The 17,360-nt window shown below is 35.4% G+C and overlaps 4 protein-coding genes across 4 annotated transcripts; 3 read left to right on the forward strand and 1 right to left on the reverse strand.

Moving 5' to 3' along the window:
- The first annotated feature begins 5,240 nt into the window (after positions 1-5,240).
- On the forward strand, positions 5,241-7,869 carry LOC104712247 (zinc finger CCCH domain-containing protein 47). Its single transcript, XM_010429100.2, has 2 exons — positions 5,241-5,525; positions 5,858-7,869. Exon 2 carries the CDS (start codon positions 5,875-5,877, stop codon positions 7,612-7,614), a length of 1,740 nt encoding a protein of 579 aa, XP_010427402.1. The 5' UTR covers positions 5,241-5,525; positions 5,858-5,874; the 3' UTR covers positions 7,615-7,869.
- A 1,588-nt stretch (positions 7,870-9,457) lies between these two features.
- On the forward strand, positions 9,458-12,652 carry LOC104712248 (xylan O-acetyltransferase 1). The gene is made up of 5 exons (XM_010429101.3): positions 9,458-10,436; positions 10,533-10,704; positions 10,811-11,010; positions 11,100-11,258; positions 11,986-12,652. The coding sequence occupies exons 1-5, from the start codon at positions 9,799-9,801 to the stop codon at positions 12,332-12,334; spliced, it is 1,518 nt and encodes a 505-aa protein (XP_010427403.2). The 5' UTR covers positions 9,458-9,798; the 3' UTR covers positions 12,335-12,652.
- An 85-nt stretch (positions 12,653-12,737) lies between these two features.
- On the reverse strand, positions 12,738-15,249 carry LOC104712249 (putative glucomannan 4-beta-mannosyltransferase 14). Its single transcript, XM_010429102.2, has 8 exons — positions 14,812-15,249; positions 14,600-14,698; positions 14,231-14,483; positions 14,038-14,148; positions 13,814-13,950; positions 13,624-13,737; positions 13,138-13,532; positions 12,738-13,056 (listed from the first exon to the last, which is right to left on the reverse strand). Exons 1-8 carry the CDS (start codon positions 15,127-15,129, stop codon positions 12,882-12,884), a joined length of 1,602 nt encoding a protein of 533 aa, XP_010427404.1. The 5' UTR covers positions 15,130-15,249; the 3' UTR covers positions 12,738-12,881.
- Positions 15,250-15,732: 483 nt separating this feature from the next.
- On the forward strand, positions 15,733-17,121 carry LOC104712251 (uncharacterized). The gene is made up of 2 exons (XM_087466551.1): positions 15,733-16,035; positions 16,274-17,121. The coding sequence occupies exons 1-2, from the start codon at positions 16,000-16,002 to the stop codon at positions 16,850-16,852; spliced, it is 615 nt and encodes a 204-aa protein (XP_087322677.1). The 5' UTR covers positions 15,733-15,999; the 3' UTR covers positions 16,853-17,121.
- Positions 17,122-17,360: the final 239 nt, after the last annotated feature.

Below are 17,360 nucleotides of genomic sequence, written 5' to 3' on the forward strand. Positions count from 1 at the left end.
TATAAAACTAGGGCTTCCGAATCGTTACGACGTACCGAAGAAAAAATTAGACAGAGATTTTTTTTTTGTTAAAAGAAAAATTAGACAGAGATGCATAACGAAAAGTCGAAAATGTTAGTGTAAAAATGCAATTATTGATAACTCAACTGATATACCAGGCTGCTAGCTGGTTTTAAAAAACATTGATAGTTTTCAAAGTCATAGGTTCAGATACCACCGCCAACTGAGAATGAACTTATTAACCTAGTTCTTTTACATGGTTCGAATTAGTAGTGAAATTCTTTTAAAAGAAATAAAACTACATCATATAATCTTATTTGGTACGATCCATCAAAATAATTATATATCGGTTTCGACAAACTTCTTTGAACGAAAAATACCTACTGCATTTGATAAGCAACTGCAAGATGTCATCAGAGCCGTCGCTTATTTTTTGGAGGCCACAATCAAAGGAAAAAAATAGGCTGAAAATAAAAGAAAATAAGCTTGTACGGGGGTTCAAACTCATGATGGATGAGACACATTAACACTCCTGCCACTAGACCAACAAAGCTTTTAAGAAAATGAGGCCAAATTTGCTATATAATATATAAAGCCGCAAGCTGATGCTTCATTGGCTTGGCCTTTGGGCCGGCTCTAGATGTCATTAAAGATGAAATTAAAGGTAATTCATGAGTTTCAACTTCGCTCTTTACCAGATGTTGACCTCCTTTGTAACTGTTGATTAGTTGCAAAGCGATTCAATCTTTTTTAGTTGTCCATATTATATACTGACGTACGATGTACTTTAGTTTTACCAAGTGGTAATATGAAATAATCAAAAAAAAAAACGATTAGTGCATGGGGCATGAGGGTATCCACTATCTACGAACTAGTCCTGGGTATATAATCCGAAACCGAAAAAACCGAACTGAACCGATCCGAAAAAACCGATTTAAATCGGATTCGGTTTTAACAGAAAAACCGATCGGTTTTTATATTGATTGTAATTCGGATTTCGGTTTTAAACCGATCCGAACCGAAATCCGATCGGTTATCCGCTAAACCGAATACTTAATTAATTTCTATGGGTTTAGACATTATATTTCCTTTGGGCTTATACTTGGGCTTCTGTACGAGCCCGTGAGATATTAAAATTTTAATTTTAATAGCTGGAGAGGGGTATCGAACCTCAGAACTAAAGGTAAAGGGACACACGCTGAAACCATCTGAGCTACCTCAACTCTGTGATTATAATTCCCGAGTGAAATATATAAGGGTCGGATTAGCTTCGGATTTTGAAAAAAAATGGAAAACCGATCCGAATCCGAATGAATCCGAACCGATCCGATCCGAAATATAGTCGGATTCTAAACGGATTTTATACAGCCCAATCCGAAAAATCCGAAATCCGAATAATCCGATCCGATCCGAACCGAAAATCCGAATGCCCAGGGCTACTACGAACTTTTGCAAGGTCCAAAATAAACAAAAAAAAATACTGGCCTTCGTGATCACTGATCATATTTAATATAATTCCATACCCTATAATATTCTATAAACATCTTTAGTTCCCAGAGTCCGCTTTCCATAAAGATAATAATACATATACTAGATTCGGATCCGCACATACGTGCGGGGTTGATTTTAAAAACTAAATTTACTGACACATTTATAATTTATTACGTACATGTGGATTATGTTTGTAAACATATTTTTAATAAATGTTATTAACATTCATAATCCAAACTTTTTTTTGTATCAGTTTAGTATTTGATTTATTTTTAATTCGGTTTAGACAAAAAAAATGATCAAATTTGTTTTTGTTATCAGTAAAAATAATTAAATTAAAAAATATTAACAGAAAGATGGTATGTCTAATTTAGGACATAAAATCCATCATGTCCTGTATATGTCTCATAACTATGGTTGATTTTTTTTTTTTATCTATTATAGAACATAGTTTAATGTTTTTTCTTTTTCTTTTGAATATTTTTTTGACATTTTTGTGTTAGATAAATTGAAAAATATGTTACATAATATATTGGAAGCATTAATTTATTTTAATTCTAACATGATCCTGGATTTTGATTTTTGAAAATTTTTAATCTCATCTTATTCCTCCTTCCATCCCGTTTCCGTCCCATTATTCTTTTCTCATTTCCTCAAAATCATGTTCCTACATATTTAGCACACAAACACGTAATAATTTGATTCAAAACAAAATAAAGTATTTGATGAAGAAAAATAATTTCTTTGAAACATTCAGTTAATAGAATCACACATACATGCCGTGTCAGTTAACATTCTTTTATCTCTTGTTTTGTACATGCTTATGCTAGATAAGCTGAAAAAAAAAACATATTTAAAATACTGTTGTTTTACTTTAGTTGTAACATGTTTTCGGATCCGCACATTTATGCATTGATAAAATGATAAGTTATAAGTAGTTTCAAACGTATGTATATCTTAATTCAGTATCCAAGATTTAAACATATTGTATATATGTAATACATATGTTTGAAATCATAACATAAAATCATAAATATTGTTTACAGATATCTCACAATATATAACCAAATTATATTTTTATACATATATACAATTTTGTATTTAATTGCTCGATTTTAGTAGATACCGATTTAAATTATTTCTATAAACATTTAGATGATTTTGTATATTAGGTAACATCATAATTTCTTGTTTCCGGATATATCTCAAAATATAAAATCAAATTAAATAAGTTTACATATATACAATTTCGAAATTAATTGCCCAAATTAAACATATATATAAATATCAAAATTATTGTTTCCTTAAATTGTTTACGCAAAACTACTTACCTTTTTTGAATTTTACTGCAGATGCTTGTTTCGATTCTGTTTGGATACGGGAGTATGAAAAACAGCTCTAAACAGTTAATACATGATCCGAACAGAATTAATCCAGGGCATATAGGATCCGTGCATTTTTATTATCAAATTTATTTTAATGTCCCTTTTGTATTGTATGCTTTTTAATTTATTCAGAGTCATTTTATGTCATATATTTCAGGATTCATTTTGCCTTGTAAATAATGCTTCCCTTTTAATAGTATAGGTAATCGTGTGGTTTTTGTAGATAACAATAGGGGCATTCTCAAAAATGCCTTTTTTCCATACCCCATTTTAAAAATATCCCTTCATGTTGACCATTTTTAAAACTACCCGTCTTTATATACAAAATGACCAAATTACCCTTTTTGAGTGATAGCAAGAATGTACAGTCATCAAAATCAAAAATATTTTCCTGCCAGAAAAATTTCCCGCCAAAATTTTTTTTTCCCGCCAAAATCGAAAATTTTTCCTGAAAAAATTATTTTTTCCCGCCAAAAAAAAAAATTTCCCGCCAAAATCAAAAAATTTTCCCGCCAAAAATATTGAAATTTATACCTTTTAAAAACATTGTAAACGCTTTTAAAAAACTTTTAAAAGCGTTTACAAGGTTCTTAAAAGGTTTTGAAACACCTTGTAAATGCTTTTAAAAAGCTTGTAAATGCTTTTAAAAGGTTTTTAAACACCTTGTAAACGCTTTTAAAAACTTTTTAAAAGCATTTACAAGGTGTTCAAAAACCTTTTAAAACCCGTTTAAAAATCTTATAAAAACTTTTACAAGGTTTTTAAAAATATTGTAAAAGCGTTTACAAGGTGTTTAAAAACCTTTTAAAAATCTTTTTAAAAACCATTCGAAAACCTTTTAAAAACCTTTTAAAAACCTTTTAAAAATCTTGTAAAAGCGTTTACAAGTTGTTTAAAAAACCTTTTAAAACTCTTTAGAAAATCTTGTAAAAGCCTTTACAAGGTGTTTATAAGGCTTTTATAAGGTAGAAACCTTATAAAACCTTTTAAAAACCTTGTAAATTTTTTTTGGCGGGAAAATTTTTTTGTCGAAATTTTTTATCAAATTTTTTTTGACAAAAAAATTTTTGGCGGGAAAATTTTTTCGAAAATTTTTTGGCGGGAAAATTTTGTTTTTCTTTTTATTGAATAAAATAATTTTCATCTAAGGGTAAAATGGTAATTAAAAATTAAAAAAAGGCAAAAATAAAAATGACCAGAAAAGAGGGTATTTTTGAAAAGTGATATATCAAAAAGGGGCATTTTTAAGAAATTCTCATAACAATATAACATCGTATAATGGACATCTCCATCATAATAATAATTGTATTTTTTTTTTTGCAGTCCAAATTTTGACTTAGCGGGAAAAAACTGTGGAAAATTCATATAGAGGAAACAAAACCCAATAATTGGAAGATTTGCGTTAGAAATAATATGTTATAAATGAGTTTGACCCCAAAACGCAGTCTAAGTTAGTTTTTTTGACTCTTCAACCAACCAACTTCTATATACTACATATGACACAATACAATAAAACCCCCAAACTCCAAGTTGCTGAAAATCCATAGATTCCCTACAGTCGTGATCGCATTAACAAATAAAAGAATACTTATAAATAATAACAATCATGTTTTGTGTGATCAATTACTATTAAAAAAACTAAAGCTAAAGAAAGATAGGGGTTGTGTTAATTTGTTTAATATAATGATGAATGGCAAAATAAAGTAAAGGGCAAATGAAATAGAGAGAGGGCAGCCAAAGGGAACGAAGAAGATATTAGAGAACGCGTCCTTGACTCTCTCTCTCTCTCTATAATTTTATAAAGAACATCTTTTAGTGGTATGTGATTATTATTAATTTGGGTTTGGCTTCGGATTTTGATGGAAATAGACAGCTTAATTAATTAAAACTCGAAGAGATGAATGAAGCAAGTGGTAGAAGAGTTGACTGGTATAAATCTCTTTCACGTGCTCTTGAAAAGCGCGTGCTAGTTGTGGTGTGTTGTGTGTGGTGGATCATACACACGCGTGTTCATGGGTTACCGCCGTAACCGGTTAGTTTTTTGAGTTAAACTAGTCAAGTGGTGTGTTTCATTTCATCAACTCTTTATCCACTCCCCTCCCAACTCCAAATTTTACCATTTCTCCATCCACAACTACAAATATTACGCTCCCTTAATCACACCCCAAGAAATTCTTATAAGTTGAAGTACTAAAATTAACTGATTACTATGTCAGTTGTCACGAAAAATACGAATTTCAGAGTAATAGTAGTAGTAGAATAGTCAGCAGAAGAGCGACAAAGGCTCACCGTTGAAAGTTTGGTTTCTACTTTTTTGACTTTTTGACCTTATAAAAACCAATATTATATATGTCGAAGAAAAATATTTTTTAAAAGAATAATAAAAATAATAAAAGAAAAGAAGAAGACCAAGAGAAGAGAAGAGAAGAGAGAAAGAGAAAGAGGAAGAAAGAGCGCACCTTCTTCCTTCATCGTGAAACACCTTTTTTTAAAGAATCCTCCACACTCACTCTCCCATTCTTCTTCTTTAAAAACAAACCCCCAAACCCCTTTCCCCCACTTGTGTTTCTTCATCATCACCTCATTCTCTCTCAATCCAACAAAAAAAAAAACCAAAAGCTTCCAACTTTCTTCTCAATTTCATTCCAGGTTTGTCCCCTTCCTTCTTCCTCCAGTTTCGTTTTAGTTTATGGGTCTCTCTAGCTAGTTTCGTGAACTGAACTCCTCTAGTTACTTGATTTGTCTTTGACTTCCTTTTTTTTTGGTTAGCAAATTTTTCAACGGAGAAGAGTAGAAACGGTCGTATGCTTGTCTTAGTAGAAAAGTCCTTTCCTTTTTATCATTCGCTAAAATTGCGGACATCAAAATCTGCATAAGAAGAGAGAATCTTAGAATATGGAAAAAGTTACAAACAAAAGAAAGTTCCTTTATATATATATTCTCTCTAACAGTTTCTCATCATCAATTACTTTTCTTTACAGGAGGATACTCTATTATCATGTGCAGTGGACCAAAGAGCAATCTCTGCTCTTCAATAACCTTAACTGAAATCGAATCAAGGCAAAAGAAAGAAGATACAATGGTTCTCCTCGAATTCGCAGCCTCTGATGATCTCGACTCGTTCAAGAGAGATGTTGAAGAGAAAGAGCTTGACTTGGATGAGTCAGGGTTATGGTATTGTAGACGGGTCGGGTCTAAAAAGATGGGTTTTGAAGAAAGAACGCCTTTGATGGTTGCAGCTATGTATGGAAGCGTAAAGGTTTTGTCTTTCATCGTTTCCACTGGTAAATCTGATGTGAACAGAGCTTGTGGTGAAGAGAGAGTCACTGCGCTTCATTGTGCTGTTTCTGGCTGTTGTGTTAATTTGGTTGAAGTCATCAACGTCTTGGTTGATGCTTCTGCTTTGGTTAACTCTGTTGATGCTAATGGGAATCAACCTTTGGATGTGTTTGTCCGAGTTTCGAGATTCGTGGCTAGTCCGAGGAGGAAAGCGGTTGAGTTGTTGCTGAGAGGAGGCCGTGTTAGTGGATTGATCGATGAGGAGGTTGAAGAAGAGATCAAGATTGTGTCCAAGTATCCAGCTGATGTGTCTTTACCTGATATTAACGAAGGGGTTTACGGAAGTGATGAGTTTAGGATGTATAGCTTTAAGGTTAAGCCTTGTTCGAGAGCTTATTCGCATGATTGGACTGAGTGTGCTTTTGTTCATCCGGGAGAGAACGCGAGGAGGAGAGATCCGAGGAAGTATCCTTACACTTGTGTCCCCTGTCCCGAGTTCCGTAAAGGGTCTTGCCCTAAAGGAGATTCTTGTGAGTATGCTCACGGTGTTTTCGAGTCGTGGCTTCACCCTGCTCAGTATAAAACCAGGCTTTGTAAAGATGAGACCGGTTGTGCAAGGAAAGTTTGTTTCTTTGCGCATAAACGCGAAGAGATGAGACCTGTTAATGCTTCAACTGGCTCTGCAGTAGCTCAGTCTCCGTTTAGCAGCGTGGAGATGATGATGCCTGGTTTGTCTCCTCTTGCTTATACGTCAGGAGTTTCGACTCCTCCAGTGTCTCCAATGGCTAATGGTGTTCCTTCCTCTCCAAGAAACTCATGGCAGAACAGAGTCAATACTCTTACTCCACCGGCTTTGCAGCTCAATGGTGGAAGCAGGTTGAAGTCCACATTGAGTGCTAGAGATATCGATATGGAGATGGAACTGAGACTCCGTGGTTTTGGCAACAATGTGGAAGAGAGTTTCGGGTCTTATGTTTCCTCTCCAAGTAGGAATTCTCAGATGAGCCAAAACATGAACCAACATTATCCATCTTCCCCAGTAAGGCAACCGGCTCCTCACCACGGGTTTGACTCTTCAGCAGCTGCAGCGGTTGCAGTGATGAAAGCGAGATCATCTGCCTTTGCAAAACGCAGCTTGAGTTTCAAACCGGCAACTACTCAAGCATCACAACAGTCTAATCTCTCTGATTGGGGATCTCCAAATGGGAAGCTCGAATGGGGAATGAAAGGAGAGGAGCTGAATAAGATGAGAAGAAGCGTTTCCTTTGGAATCCATGGGAACAACAACAATAACAATAACGTAGGAAGAGATTACAGGGACGAGCCAGATGTGTCATGGGTTAACTCTTTGGTTAAAGACAGTGTGGTGTCGGAGAGAAGCTTTGGCTTGGACGAGAGGGCTCGGATAATGTCGTGGGCTGAGCAAATGTACAGAGAGAAGGTGCAGACTGTGGCGTAAAACCACACAAAAAGATGGTTTTATATATATTGCCATTGTGCCATCTCTGCAAATTTTAATTCTTTAATTTTTGTGACTTTCTTTAGTTGTTTACTGTTAGTATATTGTTTCTACTTTGTTGTCACTATGATAAGCAAATATAGAACTTAATTGGATTAGTTTCTATATTCTTTGTGTTTTTTTGTTGTTTCATCCTCTTTGTAAAATTTTCAAAACCATGAAATGGTCAAGCAATAATAATTTACATTACTTGCATAGTCCACTTACAAATTAGTGAGTGATAAAGGAGTTTTTTTCTGAGCACTCCAAATAGAGAAGCAAATAAACAAGCACAACGCCACCTCAAAACAGGCTTTAAGCTCTTGATTGGCTTCAGCTCTTCAGAATACTAAACAACGGTACATAACTAGAAAACTAGATTTATATATAACTTCAATCAATTGTAGTCTATACCAAATTAATCGATGCCTAGTTGCCTACAATGGCGATCGAAGAAGTCTTATTTTAACATTTTATGAGATATGTCTGTAAGGAAACTATGAGGAGATGTCAAAGATGTTATGGGACGCACGTGTGCCTGAGACACATCACTAGGCACGTAGAAAAGTTGAAGTAAAATCAGTATTATAAAAAATAAAGGTGTGGAGTACGTATGATATCCGATGTGTATCTGACTCACTCATACTAACAAAATACAAAGGTTTGGGTTGGGTTACTTTGGCTTTGGTTCAAAGCAAAAGAATTCAAATACTGAACTAACAACTAAAGCCAAAATGGAGTCGTAATAAAGTATACAAAATCTACATATACATGTAGAGAAGTTGATGTATATATATATGATTGGTAATGGTTGGTGCCGGATACATATTATAGATTTATAGGTGTATGTATGTGTTTTATGAGATTCCTTAGCCTTTACTTTTCTGAAACAGAAAGCATCATATATCATTTGTGAGATTTTGACCTGTCTTTTTAGTTTTCCCTTTAACTTTGCAAATGTAAACTATATAAATTTATTTTCTCTTAACGAACACGGATGCTTCACCCTCAACATGAGATGGGAAACATGATTGTTACAGAAAACGAAAGATTAGTTTCTTTCCCTAATTCGAAAGATTAGTTTGGTGCTAATCTAGTATTGGATTGGTGATTAGCTGGAGTAAAATTGTGCTTAACATAAAAATATAAAATGTGAATGTATCACAACAAGTTTTGAGACAACAACAGATGGTAGCACTAGCTAGTTTGGACTTTGGATTAAGACGCAAGATACCGATTGCTTTAAACAATTGGTCTTGGATCAATTAGAGTTATTCACTTCAGAAATATAATACTTATCAATTAAAATGTAGGAGGGGAAGCTTAATATGCCTTTTTGGTGCAATGTTACATGCACCATGAATCTCTAAGAATTTCCAATTTCCTCAAATTTTTTGAGGCTTTTAACATGAAGAATCTGAATCATCCATCCGGATCTTATGTGTTCTAGGATGAACTGCTCACCTGAAATGTGATCAACAATTTACAAATTTTCTAATAAATTTGATGATGTAACAGATTAAAAAAATAGACGAAATGAAGTTTCTCATTAATCTTAATAGTGAGTAGTGACCAGTTTAAACTTCAGATCCAAAAAAAAGAAGAAGAAGACTCCGGTTCAAACCTTCCACCTAGATATGTAGACACACACAAAATATTCATGCAAATTATTCATCAACCCACAATTGTTTTTTCTCAAGGTCCCTTTCTTTAGGTGAGAGGATTGAGACAATCTATTAGAATCTTTGAATCCACTCTTCTCTCCAAACTCTACTTTGCTATAACAACAACTTCAAAATAGGTTAGTTAAGCAATGAGATTACATGTTAAGTGAAAAAGAAGAGCAAACTTAGTATTTTTATTTTATTTTGTTTCTTCACCTAAAAGCCTTTTGAAAACCAGTTCAAGATAAACCCATCTCACCAAACTTATTAGAATCACAAAAACTAATTAACGTCAAAACAAATCAAATTTAAATCTTTATTCGTTGCTCTTATATTTCCCATCGATCTTTCTCCCTCTCTCACAAACATTCTGACATTTTAGACTTAGAGCCAAGAGAATTTTGTTTTTCTTTTTATTTTTCATTTTTAAAGATTCAATTCTTCTCTTTATATATATTAAAAAAACAAAAACAAAAAACAGATGCAACCGTGGAGAAGAAAATTTCCATTGTTTGAAACAGGAGTAACAATGAAACAGAGGAAGAACAGTAACCTCTCAATCTTCGTCGTCGTCTTCTCTGTTTTCCTCTTCGGTATCTTCATGTACAACGAAGACGTCAAATCCATAGCCGAGTTCCCTTTCTCAACCTCTAAACCTAGTAACGACGTCCACGAGGAGGTGACGAAACCGATCACTACTACTGAGATCACAACAACAACAACAACAACAACACTACCGGTTCAAGAATCGATCAAGACCTCAGACAACCCTACAGTTCAAGATTCCGTTGGAAACGCAGACCCGATTCAGGAACCGGTGAAAAACGCAGACCCTGATCAAGATTCAGCGGACCCTGTTCAGGAAGAGGGAACGAAAACAGAGGAAGCGAAAAAGATTGAGCTTTTCTCTGTAACGGAGGATGAAGAAGACGTGGAGCTACCGCCGGAGGAGTGTGATTTGTTCACCGGTGAGTGGGTTTTTGATAACGAGACGCATCCGTTGTATAAAGAGGATCAGTGTGAGTTCTTGACGGCGCAAGTCACTTGCATGAGAAACGGAAGAAGAGATTCTCTGTATCAGAATTGGAGATGGCAACCCAGAGACTGTTCTCTACCAAAGTAAACCGGAAAAAAACCTCTGTTTTATTTTTTTTTACAATTTGGGGTTGGTTTAGTTTTGTTTAGTCTCTAATTTTGGGTTTGATGTGGTGAAAGGTTCAAAGCGAAGTTGCTGTTGGAGAAACTAAGGAACAAGAGAATGATGTTCGTTGGAGATTCACTAAACCGGAACCAATGGGAATCAATGGTTTGTTTGGTTCAATCAGTGGTTCCTCCCGGTCGAAAAAGCTTGAACAAAACCGGTTCTCTCTCTGTTTTCCGAGTTGAGGTAATTGAATTGACTAATTAATACTAATTCGTTACGTAGTGAAGTTGGTGATTTTGGGAGTAGTTACTAGTTAGGTCATTAATATTAATTTGTATGGTTTTAAAAGGATTATAATGCGACGGTGGAGTTTTATTGGGCGCCATTTTTGGTGGAATCGAATTCGGATGATCCAAATATGCATAGTATACTGAACCGTATCATAATGCCTGAGTCCATTGAGAAGCATGGAGTCAACTGGAAAGGCGTTGACTTTCTTGTTTTCAACACTTACATCTGGTGGATGAACACATTCGCCATGAAAGTTCTGTAAGTGTCTACTACTCTACAATACTATTATTGCCTTATATTATACAAAGTTTGTGAAACTGAGATTGTGGAATAATTGATGAAAACAGACGAGGGTCGTTCGATAAAGGAGACACTGAGTATGAAGAGATCGAACGGCCAGTAGCGTATAGGAGAGTGATGAGGACTTGGGGAGATTGGGTCGAACGAAATATTGATCCTCTACGTACCACTGTTTTCTTCGCTAGCATGTCTCCTCTTCACATCAAGTAACTATTCTTTTTCTTACTTTTCTTAATCACCATTTAAATTTTACGTTAAGATGATTGTTTCTTGCTTAATCAACTGAATTTAACTAGTTTATGTGCTTTGCTTGCAATATGATATTACTGACAATTGACAAATTAAGAGCTCACTCTCCATGTTTATTTGTTACTAGGATCACCATTTCATAATTTTTAGGGCAATATTATAGACAGAGTAATATTACATATAGAAAAAGTTTAGTAGAACTTGATGCGTACTGACTTCATTCAGTTTACCTGCTAAAAATATTAGTATATGTGAGAGTTAGTAGTATTGTGTTTTCAAACTTTTTCTCTGGTTTTTAGGTTATTCATAGATTTTCAATTATAGTGGCAACTAGCTTATTGTTTTATTTTTGTTATAATACGAAATTCTAATACATTTATTTGGCTTCCAAAATAAATAAAAAGCACAGCTCCATATTAGAACATAATATTTGTGACCTGTTGACGTAACTTGAAAACCAAGAAACTACCGGAAAAATAGATAACAAGTCCTTGTCCTTTGAAAAAGCCTACATAAATATACAAAATTCAGCTAAAAAACATAAAAACTCTTATCATCTTTCACTTTAACGAGTTGGTGAAACCAACCACCACATATTATACTTTTTACAGTATGTGTTTATATCTTTAAGAAAAAGTTTATATAAAATCTAATTTTAATTTGTTGTTGAATGATCTTAATTAGGAGCTTGGACTGGGAGAATCCAGATGGGATCAAGTGCGCATTGGAGACGACACCGATCCTAAACATGTCAATGCCCTTCAGCGTAGGAACAGACTACAGACTGTTTTCAGTAGCGGAAAATGTCACGCATTCTCTTAAAGTTCCGGTTTACTTTCTCAACATCACCAAACTCTCTGAGTACCGGAAAGATGCTCACACTTCGGTTCACACAATCCGGCAAGGCAAAATGCTGACGCCGGAGCAACAAGCCGATCTCAACACTTACGCAGACTGTATCCATTGGTGTCTTCCCGGTTTACCTGACACGTGGAATGAGTTCCTTTACACACGTATCATATCCCGTTCGTGACCTATAAGATAAACAAACAAAGGAAAAAAATATTGTTTTTGAAAATCTTTTCTTACTTTTAATTTTTTCTTCTCTTTGCTCCAAGGTGCATGCCTCGATGGTTTATATTTTGATGTCATAATGTTCATAATTTTTCTTGAATTGTAATTGTGAAATGTTTTCTTTAATGGTTATTAGAGTGTCTAGTAGGATATTTTAACTGTGTTTTGTTTGTACTCATATGTCAATGAGGTGGGTAACAAAGGATGCCAAATGTTTCTTTTTTTTTTTTTGTTCAACTAAGTGAGTAAAACTTGCTCACATGCAATGTTTCTTCAATTGGTCGATTTGTTTATTCACCGGCAAAAATAAATATAATATGTATTACATCTCTTGCTAATTGCTATTGTGGTAGACTCTTAAGAGTTTTGAATGGTGCTATAACTCGAAGTTAGATCGTTACAAGGAATAGATAAAAATGTAACATGATGACAAAACCACATCTTTTTATCTCTATACAACCTCTTGAAAAAAGAATGAATGTGTAGGAGAAGAAAGAAGCAAGAAGTTAAGTGTCTCGTCGATTACTCGGAACCGACATTCCAATGTAGCCAACTCCAACAACGAAGAAGGCAACAGACTGCAAGAAAAGATATATATAAAGGTATGTCTTCCCGAACACAAAGTCGTAGTATCCACATATGAATAGATACATCCCAACCGTTATCTCTCGCCACCTAAGTCTGCACAAATCCAAACATAATCACATCATTATAATAACATGCATTTCGCGCGTTAAATCTAGGCGGGAAAACAATTCAAACCTTTCGGGGAAGCTATAGTGAGTAGTAGTAGTACTAATGAGGTTTTGCGTGAGAGTATTGCTCTCTCCTAGTTTTTGTGTCACGATCCATTCTTTAACTCTACTCGTCTCTAGCAATCCAATGAGAGTTCCTTTACTCCTATGCATCGCCATGACATTCTCAAATAAGATCCAATACAGTATGAGGTAGAAAGATTTTGGTGTTGCAATAGCGTTCAGGATAGTGATGGTAGCTGGAATGTAGATAGTAGTCCATTTGGGGACTTCGATTTCCGGGAATATAACGGTAGCAGGCAAAATTAGACAGTAGAAGACGAATGTGAAGAGATGCACAACGATCTTCCTCAAAAAGAAGAAGTTGTATACCAAATAGGCCTTCTTCCATATAGACACATTCTGTTTCAAACATGTTGTAACACAAAATCGATAAAGGTCATTGAACTATACTTATGCTCCAAAGGAATTGGGATTTATGTAATCTATCAACCTGGTTTTTTATGATCTCCATTGCCATTTTCTTGAAGAGGTTTGCTGGACCGCAAGACCAACGATGTTGCTGAAACCGGTATGCTTGAAAGGAGCTCGGAAGCTCGTTTTTGACCTTAAATAAAACTTCCAAAAATTAGTACAAGTTGAGTCATTGCCTTTTATTGAAGGAAATACTCTCCATTACTAACCTTGACATCGTCGACATACACAAATTTAGAGCCACGTAAATAAGCTCTAACCGCTAAATCCATGTCCTCGACTATCGTGCGATCCTTCCACCCTTCGGCCTCATTCAGAGCATTAATTCTCCACACACCAGCAGTGCCTGAAGTCAACGATGTTTCTTTTGTTCACTTAAATTAAGATCATATATTACAAGACACACACAAGGGCATGGATATGGATGCTTCACCATTGAATCCAAAGAAACCAAGTATGGAAGATCCAGACTTTTGCTCTACTGCAAAATGGTAGTTAAGAGACATCTCTTGTATTCTTGTCATACAACACTCGTCCGCATTCCCTGTCATATGCACACAAGGAATCGATTTAACAATCTAAAGCGGGTCTTTAGCTAACTCGAAAGTGAAGAAGAAAGCTCTAACCATATTTCCAGCCGGCTTGTACAAGAGCTAACTCAGGATTGTGGACAAGAAAAGGAACAGTACGTTCAAGAAAATCAGGTTCAGGCTGAAAATCAGCATCAAAGATAACAACGAAGTCGCATCCATCCACATAACTATGCTTCATTCCTGCAGTGAGAGCTCCTGCTTTGTACCCGTCTCTACCACTTCTAACTTCCGACTTTATGTTTATACCTTCGCTCGACCATTTCTTACACTCCAATCTAACCAGTTTCTATTTGATTAAAGAAAAAGGAACACTTCTTTATAGATATTTTAATAACTGAGGTTAACTTCTTTAAGGATCAAAGCACATTCAAATGAGCTCAAGAAGGGTTAAAGGAAAGGGACCTGACTCTCTTCGTCGGTTGAATCGTCAAGCACTTGAACAATCATCCGATCTAGTGGCCATAATAGCTTGCAAACAGCTCCTATCGAAAGTTGGCATACCTGTTTAAAACATTGTCACTTGTGAAACAGAGTTCTCTGTTTAGAATCATTATACTCTGTTTCAAAAAACAGAGTTCTCTGTTTTGTTTTTTTTGGTTTCCAAAGTAAGTCACCTCTTTTTCGTTGTAGATTGGGATCTGAATGAGAACCATGGGATGAATGCTTGAAGGAGCTAGCTCAACGTCGTCATTGTTCTTAAAGCTTTCCCACTTGAGAACTTTCTGTGGTGTTCGTCTAAGTAATTTGCCAATAGCTACAACTATAGCCATATATGCTGCATCTATGAACAACAACACCGAGACAACCTGACATAGATTCACCATACGTTTCAGTATCGGTACGAGGAAGATGAACCTGGTTTGCTCCAATACGTATCCAATCACTCCCAACACGCTCATATCGTCGAATAGTCCATCAGAAGATGTCGCCATTGCTCGAAAAGGAGGTTAGCAGAAGAAACAAAGAGAAGAAGACTTAGAAATCTCCCTGGAGAAATAAAGTTTCAGGAAGATCCGACATTCTTTTGTCTTTCCTATACCATCTCTGTCTTTGATTTAGTAAAAGTAGTCATTTGTTTGATTAAATATTCTATTGAGACATCACTCGACATGTGTAGTCGTGGATCGTGATCACTAAGAAAAAGAAAAAAATATAAATTGGTTATGATTGAGCTGGAATTGGTTGTTTGCATAATACACATTTACACCATGTCTTAATATTAAATTAGTAATGTAATATTATAATGACACAATCAGTACCTTTGACTTTTTTGTTTAATTTAAATTGTCTAATCAAACGAGATTACTACTAGTAATCGTTGCATAGTTGGACCGATTTAGCGAAAGGCACTCTACCAAAACAAGACCATCGATCAACATAACATATGTGTGAATGGGTCACTAAAGACAAGCGGTTTTAGGTGTGTCAACGAAGCAGTTTAGATGGGTCCTCTCATCAATACAAACGATTAATCTCATTCAACTACAAACAAAGTCAATGATTAGTAGTAGACCATTCTTAAGTTTATTTTTTTTGGGTGCAAATCTTAAGTTTCTTTATTCAGGGGAATTTGTGCTTTTTTTTATTCAAATGTAAAACTAATAATAAGTGACATCGTGGTTTCCACGCGCTATAAGAGCGAGTGGGGGAAATTGATCATCTTAAGGAAGCAGAGGAGTAGCAACCCAATCTTTGGGATTCTCTCTCGCTGCTTAGCTTCTTTCACTACCACACAGAAACAGAGCACCCCCTGTCTTCATCTTCCTCCGTATGCGTCACTCTTAATACATACGATATTCAAAATGTCCGTCGCTCTCAACGCCGGATTCAGTTCTCCGGTAAGTGTTTCCTGTCTTCCTCTTTGATGACCCATCTAAGATTTCTTCTTTCTTCTCATACGACTCTAGTAATTGGGGATGAATTGTTTCCTTGGAGATTCCTGCAACTGGGTTTGATTTTGTGTGTTAGCCTCTTTGATTGATTGGTTTCTCTTATGGATTCAGAAAAGCTCAATCCTTTTTCTATGGATGCTTTGTTATGCTGATAATAACAAAAATCTTATCTTTTTTTTTGAAGCTTCATAACAGATCCCATCCTACTACTATACCGTTAAAGCCTTCACCTTTTGTGCCCAACATCTCTCTGATTAGTTCAAGGAGGTCACTTTTAAGCAGAAGAAGACTAGTTTTATCTTGTGTTGAGAAAAACGACAGTTCTATCACAACAACATCTGTTGATTCCTCTCCCTCTTCGGATTCTTCTAGTAAACCAGCAAGTGAATCAGTTGAATCAGGAAGCAATGGCTCAGCTAAAAAAGCACCATTGACGGCAAGAGAGAGATTAAAAGCAGCTCGGGTTCTTAGCCGATACACTGAAGCAACACCTAAACCTTCAAAACCTAAGATGGGAAGCCAGCTTCTTGATGTGCTCAAGGAAAGTGATAAGAAAACAAAGAGGAAACCGGGTTTACCCGAAGCACCAACCAACATGCTTGATGATAGCAGGAGAGGGATGCCAAAGAACGGCCTTACGTTTGATTTACCCGGAGGCTCAGATATTCTCATCATTGCTTTCTCCTTTGTGTTCATAAGCACTGTGATGTTTGCTACTACTTTTCTTGTTTGGAAACTCGGTGCTATACACTTCAACGAATAGTAAAGTTGAGAGAGATATGGACAAGTTTTAATGGAAGTTGGAAACCATCAAGCAGAGAGAAAGAGAGAGAGAGAGAGAGGGATTTGTCACAATGTTTAGTTAAAAATGAATACTGTACTTGGGAATGTTCATCATTTGGCAAAGCCGGTTTGAGTGTATATACATATACATACTGTGTAGTATGTAGCACACATAGTTTTGCTATTAACTCTCTTTGTGCTTGATTTCCGAATTTTAATCTAAACATTGCTAGCTTCTTTTATATAAAACAGCAACGGTAATGGATTCTTTAGACCAAAAACAGCCCATGTAAATTCTGTCTAAACACCTAACGCAAGAAAGAAATCTGCAAAGATGTATCAGGTTTCAGGGAGTAAGAAAAACAAAAAGGTTTATTTTAAGAAGAGAACGAGAGAGAGAGAGAGAGGGTTTTGTGGCAAGATTTTTAGTTAAAATCCAGACTCGGGTGTTATTCATAATTTGTATTTTACTCGGGTGTAGTACATAT

The sequence above is a fragment of the Camelina sativa genome, chromosome 9 (assembly GCF_030686135.1).
Source record: "Camelina sativa cultivar CO46 ecotype springtype chromosome 9, ASM3068613v1".
Classification (NCBI taxonomy): Eukaryota; Viridiplantae; Streptophyta; class Magnoliopsida; order Brassicales; family Brassicaceae; genus Camelina; species Camelina sativa.

Coding starts and splice junctions, on each gene's coding strand:
- LOC104712247 (XM_010429100.2), top strand. CDS start 5,875: ATGTGCAGTGGACCAAAGAGCAATCTCTGCTCTTCAATAACCTTAACT.
- LOC104712251 (XM_087466551.1), top strand. CDS start 16,000: ATGTCCGTCGCTCTCAACGCCGGATTCAGTTCTCCG. Junction 16,036..16,273: donor ACGCCGGATTCAGTTCTCCG/GTAAGTGTTTCC, acceptor TTTTTTTTGAAG/CTTCATAACAGATCCCATCC.
- LOC104712249 (XM_010429102.2), bottom strand. CDS start 15,129: ATGGCGACATCTTCTGATGGACTATTCGACGATATGAGCGTGTTGGGA. Junction 14,484..14,599: donor CAACCGACGAAGAGAGTCAG/GTCCCTTTCCTT, acceptor TTAATCAAATAG/AAACTGGTTAGATTGGAGTG. Junction 13,951..14,037: donor TGGTTTCTTTGGATTCAATG/GTGAAGCATCCA, acceptor CGTTGACTTCAG/GCACTGCTGGTGTGTGGAGA.
- LOC104712248 (XM_010429101.3), top strand. CDS start 9,799: ATGCAACCGTGGAGAAGAAAATTTCCATTGTTTGAAACAGGAGTAACA. Junction 10,437..10,532: donor AGAGACTGTTCTCTACCAAA/GTAAACCGGAAA, acceptor ATGTGGTGAAAG/GTTCAAAGCGAAGTTGCTGT. Junction 11,259..11,985: donor ATGTCTCCTCTTCACATCAA/GTAACTATTCTT, acceptor GATCTTAATTAG/GAGCTTGGACTGGGAGAATC.